At 36.1% G+C, this 24,222-nt stretch overlaps 1 protein-coding gene across 1 annotated transcript in view; it reads left to right on the top strand.

Annotated features, from left to right (window-relative positions):
* LOC148956860 (uncharacterized) overlaps positions 1 to 24,222 on the top strand; it is a 161,120-nt gene that overhangs the window by 71,619 nt on the left and 65,279 nt on the right. Inside the window, exons 9-11 of the mRNA XM_089092306.1 lie at positions 3,663 to 3,768; positions 5,564 to 5,743; positions 9,805 to 10,001. Coding sequence (XP_088948432.1) covers positions 3,663 to 3,768; positions 5,564 to 5,743; positions 9,805 to 10,001 — 483 coding nt within the window. The remainder of the gene's footprint in view (positions 1 to 3,662; positions 3,769 to 5,563; positions 5,744 to 9,804; positions 10,002 to 24,222) is intronic.

The following is a 24,222-nucleotide window of genomic DNA, read 5'->3' as shown; positions in this document are numbered from 1 at the left end:
CTAAACGTCTTTTTAAAGCTGATTGAGGAGACAAGAAATAAAGCCACTTTTTATGAATCAAATGTCATATAATCTTTCAAAAATATACAATACTATGTAGATTGGATGAAAAGAAGTATTGCGATAGTTAGTTTACCGTATCGTAAAGAAATAGTTTTGAGCCAGTTATTGGATGACACATTTTTTTCTATTTTTTTTTTTTAACTCATAAGGGCTCCTTTTTTCGGACGGACGAACAGGAAACAAATTTTTTTTTCACCGTTATTCCTTTCCCAAAACTTAATATTTTGATTTCTTCTGCCTACCCAAATTACTCTCTGAAAGTTTTAACCCCTTTTTATTTCATTCTGCGTTTATTGAATTCTGATCAGCTACTTCAACGGGAAAATTCCATCTAGGGCTCATAGTGCCAAATATTTTAAATAGACTGGACATCAGATCTTGAGACACTTCCCCGCTGTTCCCTTCTCCTTTGCTGAAATTTGAGGGCTGCTTGCCCCCCCCCCCCAAACACTATGAAATTTTCCGATTGATCCGCGAAGCCTCCCCTAGGATGTTGCAGATACTACGGGTCACGTAGCCATATTTTATACATTTTTTTATTGACCTTGCTACTTAATCATGTATAGAAGTCCCTTAAAAGTCCCTTTAAGTCCCTTTAAAGCTTGTAATAAAAAAATGCCTAGGTAGATGTGAGAATACATATTTTTTATGTGGCCTCCTTTGTTCCCTCCCCTAAGTCAAAACTCGAGATCCAGTTGGCCTCCTTAACATTTCCTGACACTGTAAACCTAAGACCCCAAACAACTCCTTGGATATTGCAGATTCGCTATTTGAATAATCCCGTACCACACGTTCCAATTTTGATTTATATTGCTTTCCGTAAAAAATTTCTAATTCTCGTGGGGCGTCTAGTGCTAAAATATTTTAATAGATTAAAAAAAAAAAACAATTTAAGCTACTCTCTCCAACACTAAATTTTAAATCTCTTTGTCCCCTGCTATCTAAAAGTTTGAAATGCATCCCCCTAGACATTCTCTAGTTATTACAAATTTGCTGTTTTGATAGCCTGGGAATCCGCTGCGTCCTTAGATTTATGCGTATCCCCTCCTCTTAGTTAAAACTAGAGGTTCATCTGACCCTTTATGATGTATCGAAAGTTTCAATCTATCTTCAAAGCCGTCTTTTAAATCTTATGAATACCCCATTTTGATAACCTGGGTAAATGTAGTGTCCTTTGATTTACAATGCTACTGTACCCTGAATACATTCCGGTTCTCCAGGAGCTCAAAGTGCTCAAAATTCTAGGGAAATTTGAGACAAAATATGTTTAGCTCTTCTCTAACCCCTTCCCAAGTCACAATCTTAAGGTATAACACCCCTCCCCGTAAAAAAAGAAGTATAAGCTCCCTTGAATTTTCAACTTGGGTCTCCCAAGCCATCGTCGAGATAGTTCAGATATTTGATAATCTGGTAATAGATGGTGTCTTTTGGTGTACCAAGTAACTTAACCTTGAATTTATCCCGAATCTCATCAAGTTCAGAAACAATTAAGATGACTTGAGGCAGAACATATTCCACCCTATACAGAATTTGCTTCGATTTGCGCTCTTCTGCCCGACACAACGTTTCAGGCCTTCTGCCTCTCTCCTCTCCTTTTATTACATCACCTGAAAGTTTCAACTCAACGCTCTGAGCTGTTCCTGAGATATTGTATTAATGATAGCCTGGAAGTAGCCCACTTAGTCTCTTTTGATTGACCCAAGTTTAAGTTAAATCTTCACTCACCGTTCCCAAAATAGTACAGATACAGTATTTTGATAGTCTAGAAAAACATAGTTTCTTTTGAATTCTCATGCTATTAAGATTCTAAGTAGATTCTATAGTAGCTTAGGGTAATAAAACATGTAGGCTGAGTGACGACAAAATATATTTAGCCTCTCCCACGTAAACAAAATTGAAGTCCCCTTACCCCTCTCCCTGCCTCCTGCTAAGCTACCTGAAAACTTCAAGCTCAATCCCGTGCCGTTCATTGTAGATACTGTATTTCGAAAACCTTAACACATACGGTATCTTTTGTTCCACCATTACCCTCTCCACCAAGCCGTAGTTCAATTATGACTCCCCTCGAACACTCCCATGAAGCTTCAGCTTGATACCACAAGTAATTTCCGACATATTGCAGATGCGAAATTTTGATAAACCAGGAAAGATTTGATGTATTTTGGCTTACCTTGCTACTTTAGTGTGCAAAGATTAAAAATTACCGAAAAAATTAAAATGCAGAAATGTTTTGTAAGTCAAAGACACAAATTGGCATTGATACTTTTCTCCATCTCAAAATCATTCTCAAGACAAGGTGGGAAATTTGTTCATCACCCAAGCAGTTGCCGAGATGTTGTAGGTATGCTGTTTTGACGACCTTTGTTGGTCAGACAGCAGGTCTTTCGATACACACATCCATCTCCTCAAGTCCAAGTTTCAGATCCACTTGCCCCTTGTTTCTCCCAACTCTGCTTGTGAGTGTCGATTTGATCCCGAAAACTATTACTGACAAATTGTAGACAATTTGAAAACCTGGTTTCGAGGAGGGCAAATATGACCCATTATAACGAATATCGCCCACCAAAATTTTACATCCGTGAAAAACTCACACTTACGTGCCTAAATTCACTATATAGGATATTTTTACATTTTCATGGAATCAGGGGCAGGTGTTTTCCCCCTAAGTATAGTTAAATGGACCTCAATTGAGCAAAATTTAAGATATCTATTTGAAATATAGTCTTTTTTTTACATCTTTTACAGCCCTGATGTTTTTGTCTTTTTTATCTTTTTGTTTTTATGGATCACTAAAAGCAAAATACGACTGAAATGATTTTGAAAGGAGCCACAAAGCTATAGGATATTTTTTTTATAATAGATACCGGGTTTGAGGTCTGTAGCTAAGATAAAATCGACTCTTCTAGGGAGAACTAAATTGTTCGGCAATAATCACAATTGCTTTTAAGAACGCAATTAAAAATGTAAAAAATTTTAAGATTTCTTAGTAGCATGTTTCCAAAACTAGATTGTTTTTTTTCTTTTCCTTTTATGTTAGTCATTGGATCATCCCCGGATTAATTGGAATTACTAATGTTTGCGTGAAGAAGAAACTGTGGAAGAAATTTAATGGAATGCCACTTCTGAAGAAAACATGCTAAACAAATAAAAGAAGTACCAAAAAACTCCTTATTTTAAGCTCTTTTGATGCGTCATGGTCGCTTTTATGACAATCTACCCTAGTTCTCATTATGGTCTCCAATTATAGGTCTAGGACATAGAAAACTGTAAGAAAACACAAAAGCAACAAAATTCTTCTAAGAAAACGAAAGCAATAAAACAAAATAATTCTATCATAATAATTACTAGAGAATCATCACCGGATTAGTTGGAATTACTAATGTTCGTTCGAAGAAGAAAACATGGGAAAAATTTAGTTGTTGGCCACTTCTAAAGGATTATCAGCGGATTAATCGGAATTTCGAAGAAGAAAATGTGGGAAAAATTTAGTTGTTGGCCACTTCTGAAGGATTATCAGCGGATTAAATGGAATTTCGAAGAAGAAAATGTGGTAAAAATTTAGTTGTTGGCCACTTCTGAAGATATATCTACTTTTGAAGATCTCAAATTATGGTAGACCCAATTGTCGTTGTGCCGTCCACTGAAACAAGTTCAGAAAAAAAGGCGTTGGAAACATTGCTCGAGTTTTTGCCTTTTAATCTGCGAGTGCAAATGAAAAAGTTGCTACTTAATTTTGTTCTTTGATCCTAAGTGTTCTTGTTTTTCCTTTTCTTCTTTTATATTACTCCGCTTTTTTTCTTTTTTTTTGGATGAACGGGCAAAAATTATTATTATATACTTAACAAATAAAAGAAGAACCATGAGATTCATTATTTTAGGCTCTTTCCAAGTATTATGGTTGCTTTTTTGACAATCTAACCTAATTCGCATGATGGTCTTCAAAATTCTTACTTCGTAACATGCGAAATGTTTCTATTAATCGGAATATAATTTTTTCTTCCATTATTACCCACTTTTTTCAATCATTTGGAATAACTTTTATTCACATTCCATTGCAAATTACCTAGGTGAAACTGAAATTCATTGGGCCGAGGCTGCAGGTACCTGTGTTTTGTATTGTCAGGAAAGTGACCATGATATTTTAGAAAGAGCATAAAATAAGGAATCTTGTGGTACTGTTTTGTTTAGTTAGTATGTCTCCTTCAGAAGTGGCTAAGCACTAAATACGGACAGAAGATTCACTTTTGTTTTCTGGAGTTTTTACTTAAATTAAAATAATTACTTTTAACTTTCATAATTGAACATTTTCAAGCATTGATTAGAGTAAAAATTTAAGCTTTTGTTTGTTTTTCATGCCTTTTTTTCAGGTTTTTAACCATGAGTGATTTTAGCTAAAACTTGGTTTAATTTGGCCATTATATCAAAATCAGGTACATAATTAGACTAAGTACTAGATTGAAAAACAACTGAAGTTAAAGCAACAGATAGTGAAATTCGCACGATGCTTATGAAGTACTTACTTTCCAGAAAGCTGAGTTTTTTGTCTTGCTTAGCTGCGTTAAAACGTTACATGGTACCCCAGAAATGTTCTTAACTCTTTCTGATGTGGGCCTGGAAACATTTTGGTTTCAAAGGTACGCCAAGATTAATAATTAATTCAAGTTGTAATGACCTATCTGTTTTTCAGTGCTTAACCTGAGAAATCTGTTGTCGGCTATGAATAAAAATAAAAGAATTAATTGAAACTGTTGAAGCTGAAGACAGTCGTCGCAAAGAAAAGAAACAAAAATAAATGACTACATAGTGTAATACACATTAATTATAACAAATGCTAAATTTAAATGACTACATAATGTAATACACATCAATTATAACAAACGCTAAATGTAAATGATTACATAATGTAATACACATTAATTATAACAAACGCTAAATGTAAATGACTACGTAATGTAATACGCATTAATTATAACATATGCTAAATTTAAATGACTGCCTAATGTAAAACATATTAATTATAAAAATGCTAAATGTAATGACTACATAATGTAATACACATTAAATAACAAACGCTAAATGTAAATGAATACATAATGTAATACACATAAATTATAACAAATTCTAAATGTAAATGACTACAGAATGTGATACATTAATTATAACAAATTCTAAATGTAAATGACTACATAATGTGATACACATTAATTATAACAAATGCTAAATGTAAATGACTACATAATGTAATATACATTAATTATAACAAATGCTACAATATCACACAAACAGCTCTCGAGAAGAGCAAATCTGTCAGTGGATTGAACCTGTACACTGCATTATATTTGTCGTCAGGAAACAGCCAAGTATTTCTGAAGGAAGTATAGGAATTTCAGTTGCCTTTGGAAAAGACAGATTTATAATCAGATAGTATCTCTTTAGTTTTTTTTTATCCATTTAGGGTTTTTTTTAATTCATATTGACATAATTTTATTTTGTTCTACAGGATATAGAAGCGAAACAGATCGAGTTCAAATCCCTCACTAATAAAACACCGGAATTGAAGCCAGCAGTCAAGGATGTTTCTGAGGCAAAAAAGCAAGAAGACAGAGAGAAGGCTCTTGAGGTTTCAAGGTTAAGAGAAGAACGGAAACAAAAAAACAGGAGAAGAGTTTGTCCAACCCAGGTAAATTCGATAATTTTTCCTCCCTGTTTTATATTTTCATTGCTCCTCCTTGGTTTCCTTTTCCTTGCTATTGATCTATTTTTGCTAATGACGTCCATTAGGACAAATATTTTTCGTATTTCATGTTATGAAATAAAGACTTGTCGGTACTACTTAGCCTTATCTATCGATTCATTTTAAGCAATTTTTCTTTCAAGAATAGCTTAGAAGGAGTCGGGTCCGGTGACACAGAGCTGCCACTTCCTAGGATTCCAGTTTTGAGTTTTAGGGTTTTTGAGTGAGCTGAATTTCCTGTCAAACTTACATAGACTCCGTCCCACGTTCCACGTCGGCTGGTCCATAAAGTGACAACGAATCCTCACCACGGCGAATTTTGAAGAGCGTGCAGTCACAGGTGTTCCAAAGATGTTCCCGCCTGTTTAGCATCCTTCATAGGCACCGACCAAACGCCTCTTTCTGTTGGCCGTGTATTCTAAAACTAGGATGGTCGCAGCGCTGGAAATTGTGGAGGAGCCTGCTGTGACCCCCATGGGTCATTTGGTTCCAACAATCGTCATATACTTCTCTGGATCTTTGGAAAAATCAATAATTGCTTATCTTTTCATGTACGGAGGTGTTCTTCATTCTATCAGACCGGTGTATTCCCAGGATGCACTACAGACAATAGTTTTCAAAACCTTCTATTAGTTTCTCAAGCTGTTTTGTAAGTGCCCCTGCCCTGCATTTGAAAATTGATACAGAGATTGCATTACTATTTGGGAGTCAGACCTTCTGAGAGTAAGCAGAGTTTTTCGAGATTCAACTTAATTTGGTAAAATAAGTACTTGCACAAGCAATGCGTGTAGTAATTTTGGTGCTCCGAGCTTTCGTCAAAATTTATGAGGCTTCTAAAATGCTAAAACTCTACGCTCATCAGTACCAGCACTCAGTGGCCAGCCCAATGTTGCATTGATGTGGCTCATATGTGGTAAAGATCGTGCTTTCAACGGGGACTGTGACTCTTAGTACAGATTGGACAATATTATTCTAAGCTAGAATTAAATTACGTAGAATTATTCTACATAGAATTAAAATCTTAAATTTCTACGCTCATCAGTACCAGCACTCAGTGGCCAGCCCAATGTTGCATTGATGTGGCTCATATGTGGTAAAGATCGTGCTTTCAACGAGAACTGTGCCTCTTAGTCCAAATGAACAATACTATTTAGGAATTGAAGCTCGTTCTTCATAAAGTAGTTAGTATTTTTCCAGACTTAACTTAATGTGATAAAAATCAAAACTGTACTTTAGGTGGGTGAAAAAGATGGATCTCATTGCCGATAAACAGCAATAAATTCAGCAACACAGTGATGAGTATCAAAATTAAGATGCAAATTGAAGGATTAGCACTCCCGTTGTGCACATTTCCAAAACAAGGGGGCAGATCGAAACGGAAGAGATGGTTGTCACTTACAATGCCGCAGTGGATTCATAATTAATAATGAGAGCCATTTTGAGCGTTGTTGAAAGGAACAGAACAGAGATAAGAAGGCCGTGTAATACAAAATAGACGAATCAAAAGTTGGATGGGAAAATAGGATCAGCATCAGGAACAAAGGTCAAAGAACTAAACTGTTCTTCTATAAAATCACAAAATTTACCAGGTTATCGGCTTTTTTTAATGTGGTAGAAAAGGCGTAATTTTTTGTTATCTAGGATTTTTGAAAAACATCAAGGCGATTTTTCAAAGCCTATAGGAGCTAGTCCACACAGAGACCTAAATAACACTTGCTTGCTGTTGATGGGACTAAAATGAATGACTCCCTTGTAACTGAACCCACGTTTAACCTAACACCCGTTTAACTCAGCCCTCGTGCAATTAAAACCCATTCAACTCAACCCTGTTACTACTCGATCCCCATTCAACTAAGCCCCTTACATCTTGACCCTCATTCAGCTCAACTCTGTTACAACTTGATTCTTGTTCAATTCAATCGTGTTCAATTCACCCTTCGTTTAGCGCAATACCATTTAACCCGACCGCCATGAAACTCATCTCTTGTTTAGCCCAGCTCCATTTACTTTTACCCCTGTTCAGTTTAACCTTACTTAAATTATCAATTTAAGCAGAAATAAAACTCAGTCCTTTTCGTCGGAAATGGTGAAAGTTGACTCAGTCAAATGGTCTTTCATTGTTTAGGTCTTAAGTCAGCATTGAATAATTGCGAAAACTCTAGCATGTTCGATTTTCATTGTGTTTCAGAACAAAATAGTGACTTTCGTTTTTTTTATAGCGCTTTCATTTCCTTTTTTTCTTGTTCAGCAGCCTTTTGCTTAGCAACGATAAAAAGGGGAAAACAGAAAGCTTTTTTTGGCATGTCGATCGCAAAACGTAAAAAAAAGTTCCTGTAAAGTTCGTCTAAGGAAAAAAAACAGAAATTAGAACCGTTTTTCCGGTTTGTCGAGTAGCGAATATGTTGACAGGTTTTCTCATGGCGTATTTGTAATAACACAAGAACAGCGTGTGGTATCATTTTTAAACTTACAGGGAGTGTAAGAAAAGAAAGTGAATGGGCAGGGGGGCTTAAAAATTTATGTTATGGGAGATGCTAAATCTGTTTTATCCCTGGTCAATCAAAAGTTTGTTCATTGCAAGCTGCAATCATGGTTGAAGCGAAAGCTCCTACTTAAGAAAGAGCTCAATCAAGGTCCATAGCACTGTAGAGAGATATGGACAGCAGGATCGTTCCCTATCTCAACCATTAGACAAAGCCGGACCGTGATGCTGCTCCTCCGCAGAAAATATAAACCAAAAGAAACATAAGCGACATTAGATTTTTTTATGGGTAGGCACGTGTGTGGTGTTGGTATTCACAGTCTGGAGAACAGGAAAAGAAATAAGAGGAATCGAGTGACTAGGGGACAAGGAAGAATGCAATACATTGAAGAAGTAAAAAAGTAAAAGCAAAATAATTGGTATGACTGTAATAATGCAAAAGGTAGAGATAACATTGGTCTAAGAATGGAAAGAAAAACAAAGAGTGAATTTATTAGGATAATCAAAGTAAACATAAGTTTTATTTGAACAAATCTGATGAATCAGTCTCTGAAATAAAAATTGCTGTGGAGGGTAAAACCTAAGGCAAAGAAAGGCACTTCTTCCACATAAGCAGTTGAGTTTCTTGTGGTCCCAAAGTGGTTGGATTTCAAACCAGTTATTCCTATTGAAAAAATCAAAGAAGTGCAGTCAGTAAAACCCTTGCAATTTATTACTAAAAGGAACAATTTCCTCTTGTGTGTTAGCTTTTGAAAAGGTACGCCTGCCTAGAGTCTCAGGCAGGTTGACCAAGCATTTAAAAATTGACATAGGATCATTAGATTGCCTGGAATGAGAGGCAAAGATGGCATGCCCGCCTATGGTCTTAGGCAGGTTGACCAAGAATTTAGAATTGACACAGGACCGTTAATTTGCTAGGAATGACAGGCAAACAAGCGTTTAAAGCCTAATAGTGAGGGCCCCAACTACCTAAAGTGTCAGGCAGGTAAGTGACCCAGTTTACAAACTCAGAGATTTGCACTAACAAAAACTTAAATCAGTATTCAATCAATGTAATAATTTCATTTCCTCTAAATGTAAAGTACTACAGTGACGTTTTTGCAAGCATGGGTCGAGACAACAGCCGCCCATCTACTGCAATACAGACAGCATGCCCAGAAGAAGAAGCTGCAACCCCTCTCCCCTTATCGAAAAAGCTGAGAAGAAGGAAAGGCAATCAGTGAAGACCTAATCAGTTGCATTACTTTTAATTTTTTTAAGACAAGTAATTGAAATTGCTCAAGTTGGGTTATAATCATTTTGGATTAAAATTCAGTTTAAACGATCAATGTACTGCGAAAAGGTAGAAACACAATGTTCCAGCTTCAAGACGCCTTGGCTAGTTCTTCTATCACTTGCTGAATTCTCCAAGTAAACCAGTTGAATTGATTGGTAATCAATAAGAATAAACGATTGTCAGGAAAAGTTTCCCCATGAGCTTAAAGCCTTAGTCCCTTTTCTATATTTTTCTTCCATTTGTTTCTAGAAGGGGAGAATATTTTGGAATTGTGGGTGGATGAATTTACAAAGCCCTTATTTGATTGATAGTCGTTCTATCCGTCAAGAACAATCACATATCCGTAGATGCAGTCGTTCGGATTTAGGCACAGACAATGGGGGATTTATTTGCCCCTTATATGGGTCCGGATTCTTGCCTAAAGATAATTTTACGCTTTTGCGTCTGTATATTAATTCTTTGTATTTTTTTTATTAGTGTATTATGCTGCCTTTCCAAGAGAAAAGGTATATCTCAAGAAACCTAAATTAAGTGGCCGGTGTTAACCCCCTCCCCGGGCGTTTACTCCCTCGAAAAATACCCCCCCCCTGGCGTTTACCCCCGCAAAAATATCCCTTGCGGAAAATACCTCCCTCCCTCAATAAAATACCCCCCCCACTTGGAAAATAAGGCTTTCGAAATTTAAGAGGTTTTATTTGAGTATTGTTTTATTTTCTGTAGGGGGAGGGGGAATTTGGTATTTTTGTATTATACGCCACTCATTCAAGTTTACCCTGTGTAGAACTCGAGAGCAAACTGGTTTCTTCGTTCGTTTCTTTCAGCTTAGCGTGAGACAAGAATGAGGGCAGGCACACCAGTTACATTCCAGTCTCTTCATTTGCCCTCGTGACAGAACTTAAGACGTCCAGGTTTTTTTTTTTTTTAATCTGGCATGACCTCCTCTTGAGTGTCAAATTCAGTAGACCTTAACTTTATTGCTGCTATATACTTTCATCAAGATCCTATTTACACAGTGATGCCCAATTCGGGTTTCGAAAAGGTCATTCCACTAGTCATGCTGCCATTCATCTTGTTGATTTTGTAAATAATTGTTTAGTAAAAGGTGAAATCCCCCTAACAGTATTTTTTGATTTTAGGAAAGCATTTGACACGGTAGATTTTAAAATTTTATTGCAAAGATTAGAATGCTTAGGTGTTAAAGGAGTGAGTTTGAAGTGGTTTGAAAGTTATTTGTATGGGAGGTCTATTAAAGTGATGATTGATGATGCTTTTTCTTCCCCTTATCAAGTGTCGTGTGGTGTGCCACAGGGATCGGTCCTTGGTCCACTTCTGTATCTGGTTTATGTGGATAGCATGAGGTTTTATCTTCCAGATTGTTGCTTAACGTCATTCGCTGATGACACTGCAGTTACGTTTTCTAGTCGTTGTTTGGATAGTCTTGTATTGAAAGTGAATTGTGTTCTGAGAAATTTCCATGTTTTTACTAGTTTGAGTTTGTTATCAGTTAATGTTACTAAGACTAATTTTATTGTATATTCTAGAGTAGGCAAGCTCAGTGATATTGATGGTAGAATTCTGTTTAATAATAAGCCTGTAGCTCAAGTTCAAGAAATCCGGTACTTAGGTGTTTACATTGATTGTAATTTTTCGTGGAAACGCCACAGTGATGCTGTTGCCACAAAGGTTGCACGTGGCCTTGGAGCGATTCGTCGTTTTAAAAATTTCTTACCTCAGAGAGTTTTATTGCTTTTATACCGTGCTTTGATCCACACATCTACTTCGTATGGCTGTATGTTAAGGGTAAGTAATTTTTATGTGAATTTTAAACGTGTTCAGACTTTTCAAAATAGAGCGATGCGTCTTATTGGTGGGTATGTTGAAGGTATAAATAAAACTTCATCTTGCTTCAACAAGTTGCAAGTGTTGAATGTAGGACAGCTACGAGACTACCAAATAGGACTTTTTGCTTATCAATGCTGGAATGATGTTAGTCCAGAGGTTTATCGTGATTATTTTAATGACAATAGGTTTTTGCACCATTATGAAACTCGTCATGCTAGTGATTTCATTGTTCCGAATAGAAGTGGAACCAGGGCCGGCTTCAATACTAGATTTTCAGGACCTAATGTGTGGAACTCTATTCCGGAGAGCATTCGGGCGGCTGAACACCTGGGGCTATTTAAAAATAAATTAGAAAAAATATTTGTTAGGTCAAGGTTCATAGTTTTTTTTTTTTATTATTATTATTATTATTATTTATCTTTATTATTATTACTAAATATTATTACATTTAATTATTATTAAATGAATTGATGAGAGATTGATTGATTTTTTTTTTTTTTTTTTTTTTTTTTTTATTTTTTGTATTTAATTTGTGTGTGTTGTTTTTTAGTGTATGTACCCACCCAGTCACAAGTGCTTTTTGGTATCTTTCTTGGGGCGGGTATTGGCATATTTGTTAAATGTATTTTGATGTTAAATAAAATTGAACTGAACTGAACTGAACAGGTTTTTTTTCTTGGTATCCCTACATATAGGCTACCACTTTCTATTCCAATCGTTTCAGCAACCAACCATTCAAATGCTGTTGAATGAACATATGATATTGTTGATGAACATAATTTAGATTTATTTTTATGGTAACTTACAAGAATTATACAGATATTGACACGTGCTAGGTTTCTATTTTTTACAGTCTTTATTGATTTTCTAGGCAAAGGAAGGCAATACATTTTCAATCTGAGCAGAAAAAAAAACATTTTCAGAGAATGCATTGTTTGAACGATTTTCACCAGCAAGAATTTTTCTTTTTGCAGCATTACTGTACCAATGGCTGCACGCTTACGACCACGGAGCATAAGCAGAAATAATGACGGTAATAGCAGATTAGATTTGAGCCTAATATAATAAAAAACTATGAGAAAATAGACGAAAAAAGGGGCAAGAAGAAGAGGTCCACAGTTTAAAACAAGATTTGATAGAAAAATATGATTTCCAAATTTCTAAGTAACATGAATTTCGATTGAAAATTTAATTATATTACACTGCATATTTATGCTAAGTGAAATAACGAGTGCAAGAAAATGTTTGAAGAGTTTTTCTTCATTTATTAAGAATTTTATTTATCTTTTTTTACGAAATATTTAAGGTTATCTAAGTGTGGCATCTAAAAGAATAGTATCTGTCTTAGGTGGCTAAACGCCACACATGTTATTTGAAATTAAATAAACCTATGGCTTTATAATATAATCCTCTACAGATTTCATGAAATGTGTTGTTGCTTAGTTCACCTGAAAAACAAAAACCAGCGTGAAAAATACAAAAAGTGAAGGTCACCTGCGGACTTAGACCAAGCTTCTAGATCAAAGCGATTGTAAGAAATGCGGCCGCATTAAAGAACACGGATGTTTTAGCTTGTGAAATGCTGCTCAACCCATTGCATCTTTCATGTAAAGAAGAAACACGAGCAACATGTTTCCAAAAGCGTGTCGATACGCGTGTGTTTGTTTACATTCTTTTCAGATATTAGTATATCAATACACTTGACACAGAAGATAGATAATGAAGAAAACAAAACAAACACCCCTCGGAGGACAAAGAAAAATAAAGAGATGACAAATGATGATATGCCGGATAAACAATTATTCGGTTAAGGGAGTAAAGCTGGCAAAGTTTCTTAACTGGACCAAATAGCTTAAATTGGACGCCAACCATATCTTTAAAATATTTTTTTTTATTTTTCCTTAAATGAGAACAAAGGTTTGATGAGTATTTTCTTAAAAAAAAAAAAAAAAAAAAAATATCAGTTTCCTGAATATGAAACAAAATTTTGTTTTTTGAAACATTTTCCAATGGAGGGTCAAATTCCACAGTTAGCTCCAGGAAATACATCCATTATATTCAACTCGTTACACATAATATACAAAAGAACAAAATTACTGGCATGTTTCGATCAAGAGGATTCAAATGGTGTTAAGGAAAATATTTTAGTTTTCTACAAATTATAAACTAATTAAAAAAACTTGTACTTGTGCATTATAACTAAACCAGCGCTATACACGAAAGAAGACAAGTTTGGTTAATGCTAATGAAATAAAATAAAATAGGATTTATTAAATTAGAATTATTTAATAGGATTTATTAAATTAGGATTAATAAATTAGAAACCAATTTGGGCTATATATTTTAACATTAGTGGGGGTTGGGGTTGGGGATAAGCATACCATATATTAAATACGTAACCTAACCTAAGTACCCTAACCCTCCCTAAACCCCAAAAAACAATCGTTTAGATTTTGTAAAATCAACGAGAAACTACACTTAACCATCAATTTATGTCGCAAATACCCATTTGTCTGCTTTCCTTGTACAATCTATAGCGCTGGTTTAGTTATAATGCACAAGTACCAAAAAACTTTTGAGGTTGCCATACTGTGGAACAGTCCCTGGTTTTCTGGACAAGGAATGATCATCTTAAATATTCAGACTTGTTACAAACAGCTATATCCAGCGTATGCAGTCAAACGTATGGAGTACTTACGAGAAAAGCAACAATTCAATTGGTTTTGACATTTTGACAAAGAGCTAAACCGGTTTAGAGGATGGTGCCGCACAAATCTTCAAATTTTCCTTTTCCCAATTCCCCATCATTTTAAATGTCACTGAAGCTGGTAGTCTACAAAGAGTAAATATGGTGAAACCAACACCCATGTACGCTATAAAGTTGGAAAAAGTTTCTTATGGTATTTCACGACGAAAGTTTGTCACTTTATCTTTGCACGAAGTAACTTACAAACATAACGAGAGGTAATATGAACAAGATTCCATTTTGGAAGATTGCCGAGCAAGATTTCTTTTTTTTTTCAAAAACCGAAAAAAATCACATATTTCTATGAACTGGGATTTCTCTAGTTTCAAAATGGAAGTTTATCCACAAGGATGGTACAGTGGAGTTTTAGACTTAAAATGGTACAGGACTAAAGTTATTAGTCCTGTAAAATGGTACATTACCATTAAAATGGTGCAGGACTAAGGGATGGTTCAGTGGATTTTTAGACCAAGGATGGTACAGGACTAAGGTTTTAGACTTAAAACACATTGCCAAGTACTTATATGGGAGTTTATCTCCAGTCCAATAAAGCAAGACCTCGAAAAAAAAGGGCAAAACCTCAACATTTTTGAAACACAAAAGTGATGGTTGCACAAAAATGTTCAGGTCGATGGCGATGGCGTCGATAGCGTGCTACATCATGCAATCCATGAATTTGGACTTGGATTGGGTCGTCAGGCTGAGTAGCTAGAACTATCTGAAGTGCTGTTTCAAGCAGAAGTGTCGTAACACGAATTTATTGCAGAGGGTATCAGCCGAGAACATCTGGGCTAATGCAGAAGCAATTATAGATGAAAAGAAAAGAAAAACGATGCAACTTTGGGTCAATACATGAATATGATCTTAGTTCTAGGGATATATAAATATTCTGAAAGATCTGACAACTTCAAGCTGTATTTGCAAAAACTCAAGGACACACTCCTAAGTTTTACAGCCAGCAAAAATCACCTTTATACGAAGTATATTAGGGTCTGCTTTCAGTGGATGGATGACTTATCTAGCTGAGAACCACAGCTGTACAAAGAATTTAATGGATGGATTGTTCGTTATTCATCAAAGCGATATGAGCCCGGCACAACTATCTACTGATCTGGAAATTGAACCTGTACTGATGGGGAGTCTCAAAACACACGGAGACCTGAAAAAAGGCCAGGGACTCTCTGTAGTCAGAAAAACAGCAGACACGTCTGGCAAGCAAACCTGCACCCAAATTAATGCTTAGATGTAATCCCTTGCCGGGGCAACCCGCGTGACAAGCGACCTACAAGTTGTATCGTCGATAACTCCTATTGTGAGGGACGCGTCAGTTACACTTCGGCTGCTCGAATATACCCAGTGTCTTGGTCCATTAAGAGACACCAATAATCTACTGAGCACCTCTTCCAATGTATGAGCTGCACCGAACGTGGGCATCGATGGGGCACAGTAAATCTGGATTAAAATATCCGATTCGATGGCGGTTGAATATTTATTCCTTTGCTTATTCAGAAAAAAAAGATTGTCTATTAAATTTGACTAAAAAGTCTTCACCAGCGGTCGACAGCAAAGCCATCTAAATGGCAGTTTCCCTATTATTTCAAAGGCTCTGTACGGCAGCGTCAATGGATGGTTTGAATCCGGCCGATGATCTCAAATATGAAGGTTCCATTACAACTCAACTCCATTTAGCGTAAGTCAAGAGTACCTTAAGCGTTCTAGTTTTATCTTTTAGGAGTTCGTACCCGATCCAACATTGTAGAGATGAGATCTTTAAAATCATGTCATCGAGACATTTACCGAAGTAGTTGCCGGATCTTAACAAAACTTGATAAACAGTTAGAACATATGATTTAATAATGTCTGAGGGGGGTAATATCCAATCCAACATTTGTGGAGGAGGGAACTTAGGATTTTCCTAAATTGTTGTCATCAATACATATAGTAGAGAGGGTTTTCACATCACATCCAAACTTGATTGGAAGCAAGAGCAACTGTTCTAGTTGTAATTTTTTGGTGACCATAATCCTTTTGACTTTTTTAGTAGGAGAGAGTCCCCCTAAATTCTTCTAAGCACAACATCTATAAAAAGAGATTGTTGGGTCTAAACCAAATTTCGTGGGATGTAACTGTATGTTTTTCAATTCTGCTGGCTGGGAATTAGAACACAATCCAACCTAGGTGAGGGGGTGTAGGCCTACCCAAACTCCAATAATCAAGAGATTCATGGAAGAGATTGTCGCATATTGACTAAAATTAATCAAAAACACTTTTTGCACAAAATAAGTTTTAAAAAAAAGGTAAAGAAATCCAATAAACCAAAAATGAAAAAAAATAGAATCAAATTATTTACCAAGCATACAACTACCACAAATCAGTATCAATAAATAAATTAAAGCCAAAACAAACAGAAATTAAAATAAGTCAAACTCAAAACGAGCAGAAATTAATCTGAGTAGGATTCTAAACCCTATACTGTCTGAAAGCCAAATTATAATTTGTACTTTACCGAAAAAAAATTCAAATGAATTTACTGAAAAAAATGTGCATTGTCAGTTTAATATACATATCATGCTGATATTATTCCTTCAAATCATAATTAATTTTTGATTTCTTAAAGTTATAAAAGTTAAAAAATTTAAAATAATTTTTTCAGTAAATTACAAATTATATTCTGGCTTTTAGAAAGCATAGGATTTAGAACCCTACTCAGATTAACTTCTGCTCGTTTTGAGTTTGACTTATTAAACAGAGATTCCGGTGATTTCAGAATAAACGAGTCATATTTCGGTTTTCTCCAAAGAGAAGCCGATACTTTAGTAATCCCTGAAATAAACCTTGAACCACTTTCCCAGTCATATAATCAAACACGTGAACAACCCCTTACGTCTCAAAGAATGTCTGCAAGAAATGAAATTATTAAAATCCGAAATCAGATGACATAGTTTTCCCACTTATTTAATTGCTGGTTCGGGTTGTTTTTGGATGAATGAATTGTTTTCTATTCTTTTATTTCTCAGTTGTTCGCTAGTATCCGTCGATGGCAGTTCATAATTTTTGGGATTTTGTGCAAATCGCGGATATTGGCGAATAACTCGCTTTTATGGTTGTTAGGTATTTGTTTTTAATTCCTATAATTTTTGGCTTTTATTGAATTTTATTCATCTTTTAAGTTTTTGGTTTTTTCTTTGGTTTTTTGGTTCTTTTCACATTGGTTTTCCGTGTTTGTTTTTTGTTGCTTTTTTTCTTCGGCACTTTCTTGGATACATTATTTCGTTCCGTGCTGAAGAAGAGAGGCGTTTGTCCTCTAGAATTATTAACTTTTTTGTTTTTTTTCAGTATTTTCATTTGGCCTTTCAAAACCCCATTTTTGCTCGTTTTTCTTTCTTTATTTGAGTTTGACTTATTTTAATTTCTGTTTGTTTTGGGTTTCATTTATTTATTGATACTGATTAGTGGTAGTTTTATGCTTGGTAAATTATTTGATTCTATTTTTGTTCATTTTTGGTTTAATTGAGTTCTTTACTTTATTTTTGAAAAACTTATTTTGTGCAAAACGATTTTTTTAATTAATTTCTGTTCGTTTTATGTTGACATAGTCTTTTTCAGGGAGAAAGAATTAGCCTCTTCTGAAGTTAAACAACCATCCCTTCCATAAAAAATAAAAGGGCAATATCCCTTTCAATTTCCAATCGAATGAGCCCTTTTTGAATTTTTTTACGACACCCCATACAATTCAAACAGTATATGCCCCCGGGCAAACCTTCCACCCCTGGCCCTGCGGGCTGTGGGGGGGGGGTGTCGTCCTCAAATACATAATCTCCAGAACTGTCAACTACGTTGAAAAAATGGCTATCTCAAAATTTTTACTGTAGCCTATGTGTTTGGGGAAAAGGGAAGCGTGAGACGGGGGTAGGTGCCTCCAATGATTTTCAACTATTAAAAAGAGCACTAGCTATTTCAATTTCCAGTCGAATGAGTCCTTTTTGAAGTTTCTACGAAAACGTTTTATAAAAAAAAACTTTATATGCCCCCAGGGCATAACTTGCAACCCTTTCCCCGAGGGCTGGGGGGGGGGGGGGGTGCCATCTTGAAAAACGTAATTTAAAGATTTTTTAACTACGTCGAACAAAATGGATGTCTCAAAATTTTGATTGGATGCGTTATCCTCCAATCACTTTCGACAATTAAAAAGGGCACAAGCCCTTCTAATTTCACATCGAATGAGCCCTTTTTGAAGTTTCTACAACATCACTGTATATAATAATCTTATTTGCCCCCAGGGCATAACTTACAGTCCTTGGCGCGAGGGCTCTGAGGGGGGTTATCATCATTAAAGACCTAATTTCTAAAACTTTTAACTGCGTTTAACAAAATGGCTCTCTAAAAATTTTGATAGGATGTGTTTGGGGAAAAGATGGGCGTGAGTGGGGGGCTAGTTGCCCTCAAATCCCTTTCGACTATTCAAAAGGGCACTATCCCTTTGAATTTTCCAATCGAATGAGCCCTTTTTCTGTGGGGGGGGGGTGGTCATCCTCCAAAGACCTAATTTCCAAAACTTTAAACCACGTGTAAAAAAAGGGCTAACACAAAAATTTTGAGTTTATGTGTTGGGTACATGGGGGGGGGGGGGCGGGGGTGACGTACCCTCCAATCACTTTTGACTTTTAAAAAGGGCACTAGCCCTTTCAATTTCTCATAGAATGAGCCTATTTTGAAGTTTCTATGACGACTCTGTCTCTAAGAACCTTATATGACCCCACAGCGCAACTTACAACCCTTGCCCTGAGGGGTGTGGGGGTTTGTCATTCTCAAAGACATAACTTCCAGAACTTTGAAGTACGTTGAACAAAATGGCTATCACAAAGTTTTGATTGGATGTATTTGGGGAAATGGTGGGGGTGAGAGGGAGGTTAGTTGCCCTCCAATCACTTTTGACTATTAAAAAAGGCACTAGCCCTTTCAATTTCCAATCGAATGAGCCCTTTCTGAAGTTTATACGACAATTCATTCCATAAAAACCTTATCTGCCCCCAGGGCATAATTCACAACCCTTAGCTTGAGGGCCGTGGGGGCGGGGGTTTCATCCTCAAAGACCTAATTTCCAGAACTTTCAACTATGTTGAACAAAATAGATATCTAAAAATTTTGATTGGATGTGTTTGGAGAAATGGTGGGCGTGAGAGGGGGGTTAGTTGCCTTTCAATCAAGTTCGACTATTTAAAAGGGCCCTAGCCCTTTCATTGTCCCATCGAATAAGCCCTTTTTGAAGTTTCTGCAACATCGCTACCTATAAAACCTTATATGCCCCCAGGGCATAACTTATAACCCGTGCCCTGATGGCTCTGAGGGGGTTTTCATCCTCAAAGACCCAATTTCCAAAACTTTTAATTACGTTGAAAAAAATGGCTATCTAAAAATTTAGATTAGATGTGTTTGGGAAAATGGTGGGTGTGAGAGGGGGGTTAGTTGCCCTCCAATCACTTTTGACTTTTAAAAAGGGCACTAGCCCCCTCAATTTCCAATAGAGTGAGCCCTTTTTGAAGTTTCTACGACAACTCTGTCTATAAAAACCTTATATGGCCCCACAGCACAACTTACAACCCTTACCCTGAGGGGTGTGAGTAGTAAGTACATATGGAATTCTCAGCCTTGTATACACCTTTTCAAAGAGAGTGAGTATCCTCTCACATGGCCTTATACTTCTACGAATTTATGTTCCTTTCTGTGTTATTCTGAACCTTGTATACACCTTTTCAAAGAGAGTTATGCCTTACCACGGGTCAGTCACCTATTACTACGAACGGTACATGCCTTACCAGACGGGTTTCCTGGTTTGGTGGGTATAATCTGGTTTGGTGGGTATAAAAAAAGGGGCAATTAGTGATTGGATAATTTTTAACAAGAAATGACTGAAAAGTGTTTTGGAGGAGATGGGAATGATTGTGTACTGTATAATACACAAGTGATGGCTTGCACAGTGTTGTCAATTTTAAATAGTTTAGAAATAAAAAAAATTAACAAGAAATGGCTGAAAAGTGTTTTGAGGGAGTTGAGTTGCACAAGGGTTGAGTTGCACGAGGGTTCAGTTACATATGGATTCAGTTACACGGGGATTAGTTAAATGGGGTCGAGTTGCAAGAGGGTTCAGTAGCACGGAGGTTCAGTTGTACGGGGTTTCGGTTATACAGGGGTTCAGTTACATGGGGGGTTCAGTTGCACGGGGGTTTAGTTAAATGGGGCTTGAGTTGCACGGGGGTTGAGTTGCACGGGGGGTTTAGTTGCATGCAGATTTAGCTACACGGGGATTAGTTAAATGCGGTTGAGCTGCATAGTCTTGTTGGAAAAAATTGGAGTTCGTACTTAAACAGTTCTATTCAGAGCTATTGCTAGGGAAATGGCTCATTTTTGAATCAAAACTATGCTTTTCCGACTGAAGATACACATTTGAATCAGAAAATGTGAAAATGTATACAATTGAAACAGAGAAGTGTGTTTTGACGATATTTTCTATATTTTCGTCTGAAAAATTGGAGTTCACGCTTAAAAAGTTCTATTAAGAGCTATTTTAATGGAAATGCTTTTACAATCGGAAATGTTCGATTAACATTTGCAAAAAGGGGTAATGGGATTTGCAAATTGGAGGAGATGGGGTGATTGTGTACTGTATAATACACAAGTGATGTTTTGGAGAGTATTATCAATTTAAAATAGTTTAGAAATAAAAAAAACTAAAAAGAACTGACTGAAAGTGTTTTGAGGGAGTTGAGGTGCCCGAGGGGACAGTTAAGGGGGCATAGGGCACCGGGTGTTTAGTTAAATGGGGGGTGAGTTGCACGAGGGTTCAGTAGCACGATGGTTCAGGAGCACGGGGCGTTCAGTTGTACGGGGTTACGGTTATACAGGGGTGCAGTCACAGGGGGGCTCCAGTTCCCCGGGGGATTAGTTCAATGGGGCGTGAGGTGCAAGGGCGTTGAGGGACACGTGGTTTCTGTTGCACGGGGGTTCAGTTACTTGCGTATTCAGTTACAGGGGTATTTGTTAATTGGGTTTTTGTTGCATAGTCTCGTTGTAAAAAATTGGATTTAGTAAATCGACTCCTTATATGCATGCGGTGAATAATACTATTTCATGATTGACATGTAAAAAATTTGCGGCACAATATAACTGAATTAGCATGCATATATTTAGGCTAATGAGATACAGGAACCTTCAGAGTGTTACAAATTTCATAGGCCTGTATACAATTCAAATATTGCCAGTTTTATTGGAACTCAAACATCGTCTGCGGTAAATTTACTCGCATTTTTTTACCATTTTTATTGTCTTTAAGATTTTAATAAAATATTTATAAACATCAACTTTGGTGAAAATCGACGCTACCAGTGGAATACCAAATAAAATATATAAATATGAAATAAAATCTTGATTCATACAGCCTTGAGCATCCTCAAATTCAATGAGGAAGATTATTCTAGTTGATTTGTACACATACATGAGTAGAGATGCCTTATTGACTCGTGACCCTCACCCCTGCTGCCACCTACAACTTTTTTACATAATTTATGTCTGTTTGTTGTCAGTGAGAATGAAAAAACAGGAATTTTCTCACATTGATGGTTGTTTCATTGACGGTTATGTGTGTTGGTCAATTTATTTGATGTTTTTCATGGATGTCAACAGTAATTTATGTCTGTTTTATGGTTTTCGTCAGTGAAAATTTGAAAAACAGTATTTTTCTCACTTGAAAAACAGGAATTTTCTCACATTGATGGATGTTTTCTTGGATTGTTATGTGTGTTGGTCAATTTATTTGGTGTTTTTCATGGATGTCAACATCGATTTATGTCTGTTTTATGTTTTTTTTCAGTGAGAATGAAAAAACAGGAACTTTCTCACTTTGATGGATTATTGAGTCTAATGGGGACAGGTCAATGGCACTTCCTTCAAGATCATGTTGTTGTTGTTGCTCGAGGCAAATGTTATGAGTTTCCAGGAAACAGTTAGATCACGTGTTTCCTTCTCAGCCAATCAGAGGGCTTGTTTACATATGATTTCCCCGTTACATAACAATTCGACCTTGAGATTTCGTATATAACGGGCACGCATTGTGATTAAATTATCAGAAACTATTGTGACACAATGGATATAACAACTGACATAATTGATGAGCTTGAAGCATTGGCAACCTCAATTTACCATGTAAATTCCGTTTTCATTTTTTATTTTCAAAATAAAATTATTTTCCGTGGTCACCATCCCGGATAGTCAGGTAAATCCCCTCCCCCCCCGACTCTGGTACAAACATCACTAGACAATCTTCATACTCGATAGAAAACATAAAAGGTGTTCTTTTTATTACCTCACCATAACCCCCTCCATCATGGTTTTCACAATCAAATTCTCGAAAAAATAAATAATTTTCTTTTCTTTTAATTTATGCAATTTTAAGTGTTATATATCCTAGCTAAAAGCGACCACTGACTTACGTCACTGTTGTTATTAACCTCTGGTTTTGACACAAGGCTCCAGCGCGAGGCCTATAATTAGCTGTCACCCTTTTCCTGTTTGTATACATTAGCTGGTTTTAGGCAAACTAGGTTTTCAGTGCTTTTACGTAATTCTGTGTTTGTCTGAAAATAGCGGAGAAATAATTTTGTCTGCAAATTAGCGATAGATATTTAGGGCATTGGAATTCCATGTAAGAGTGAAACGGGATTATTTCAAGCTTTCTTTCGATAAAGTTTCTTTTATATTCCCGGGAGGGGAGCGTGAATCCAGGATTTTTGTGGGGGAAGGGGTTAGCACTTTTATTCGTGGCAAAATAGAAATTAAAAGATAATTGTTTCTTACTTCAGTGTCTAAACATTTCTCTTCGAAATTTTTGTGATTTTAGCTATAACATTTGAATAAAAGGCAGTAAGATATATTCTTTATTTATATGCCTTTCGCTTGAATATATATTGCAAGATTAACTAACTGAGAGGGTAAACCTAGGGTGGGATAATTTTCATAAATTTAGGGGCGGGGAGCGTGAATCCATGATTTTCGCTGGGGAGGGGGCGAGCACTTTTAATAGTGACAAAAGAGAAATGAACAGAGAATGGGTTTTTACCTTAATTTTTTTTCGAGTTCAGTGTCTAACCATTTCTCTTCGACATTTGAGTGATTTTAGCTATAACATTTGAATAACAGGCAGTAAGATATATTCTTTATTGATATGCCTTTCGCTTGAATGAATCGCAAGATTACCTCACTGAGATGGTAACCCTAGGGGTGGCTTAATTTTTCAAATTTAAGGGTGGGGGGCAATTTTGAATCCAGGATTATTGTTGGGGGAGGGGTTAGCGCTTTTATTAGTGACAAAACAGAAAATGAAAAGATAATTGTTTTTATCATAATTGTTTTCTACTTCGTTGTGCGAACGATTTCTCTTTGATATTTTAGCGATTTTAACTATAGTATTTAAATAAAAGGTAGTAAGATATATTCTTTATTGATCTGGCATGCGCTTGAATAAAAAAACTGAATGTTCGTATAATAATGCTTTGAGTTATTTCTGAGAAAAGTTGAATTTATTATAATCAAACTATGATTTTCAGAGTTTAGGTTGCTTTCGACAAAGATTTCTCTTTACATACGGCAAATTTCCACAAGGTGATTGATCCATGGCCCTTCTAAATGTGATAGAAGCTGCTACACCCTGCTTCAATCTCTTTTTACGTATTCAAAGTGAATGTTTGTATAACAATGCTTTGAGTTATTACTCTGAAAATTGACCCCTCCAAATATTTACTCAGAGGAGCGGGTGCTGAAATGTAAAACGTTACTTATTTGCCAATCATTTTCACAGCTTTCAAGTTGGGATCTTCGAGCACACTCCCTCCTTCTCAGTTAATTCTATGAAAGTGAGCTGAATTTTTTAGAGTTTCAGATACATTACATATTTATTTAATTTAAACCATTTTTTCCGATATAATAATGTTAGGTGTGATTGACGCATAATATACATGAATGAAATATTCTTTAACTGGCACTATTTTTGAAGCAGCTTTCTTACTCCTAGGCAATCAACGACGTGA

This window comes from Artemia sp. Qi Xiang Cuo, chromosome 1 (genome assembly GCF_049724085.1).
Source record: "Artemia sp. Qi Xiang Cuo chromosome 1, ASM4972408v1, whole genome shotgun sequence".
Lineage (NCBI taxonomy): Eukaryota > Metazoa > Arthropoda > Branchiopoda > Anostraca > Artemiidae > Artemia > Artemia sp. Qi Xiang Cuo.
The sequence above is the reverse complement of the archived record's forward strand: the minus strand, read 5'-3'. Positions and strand labels throughout refer to the sequence as shown.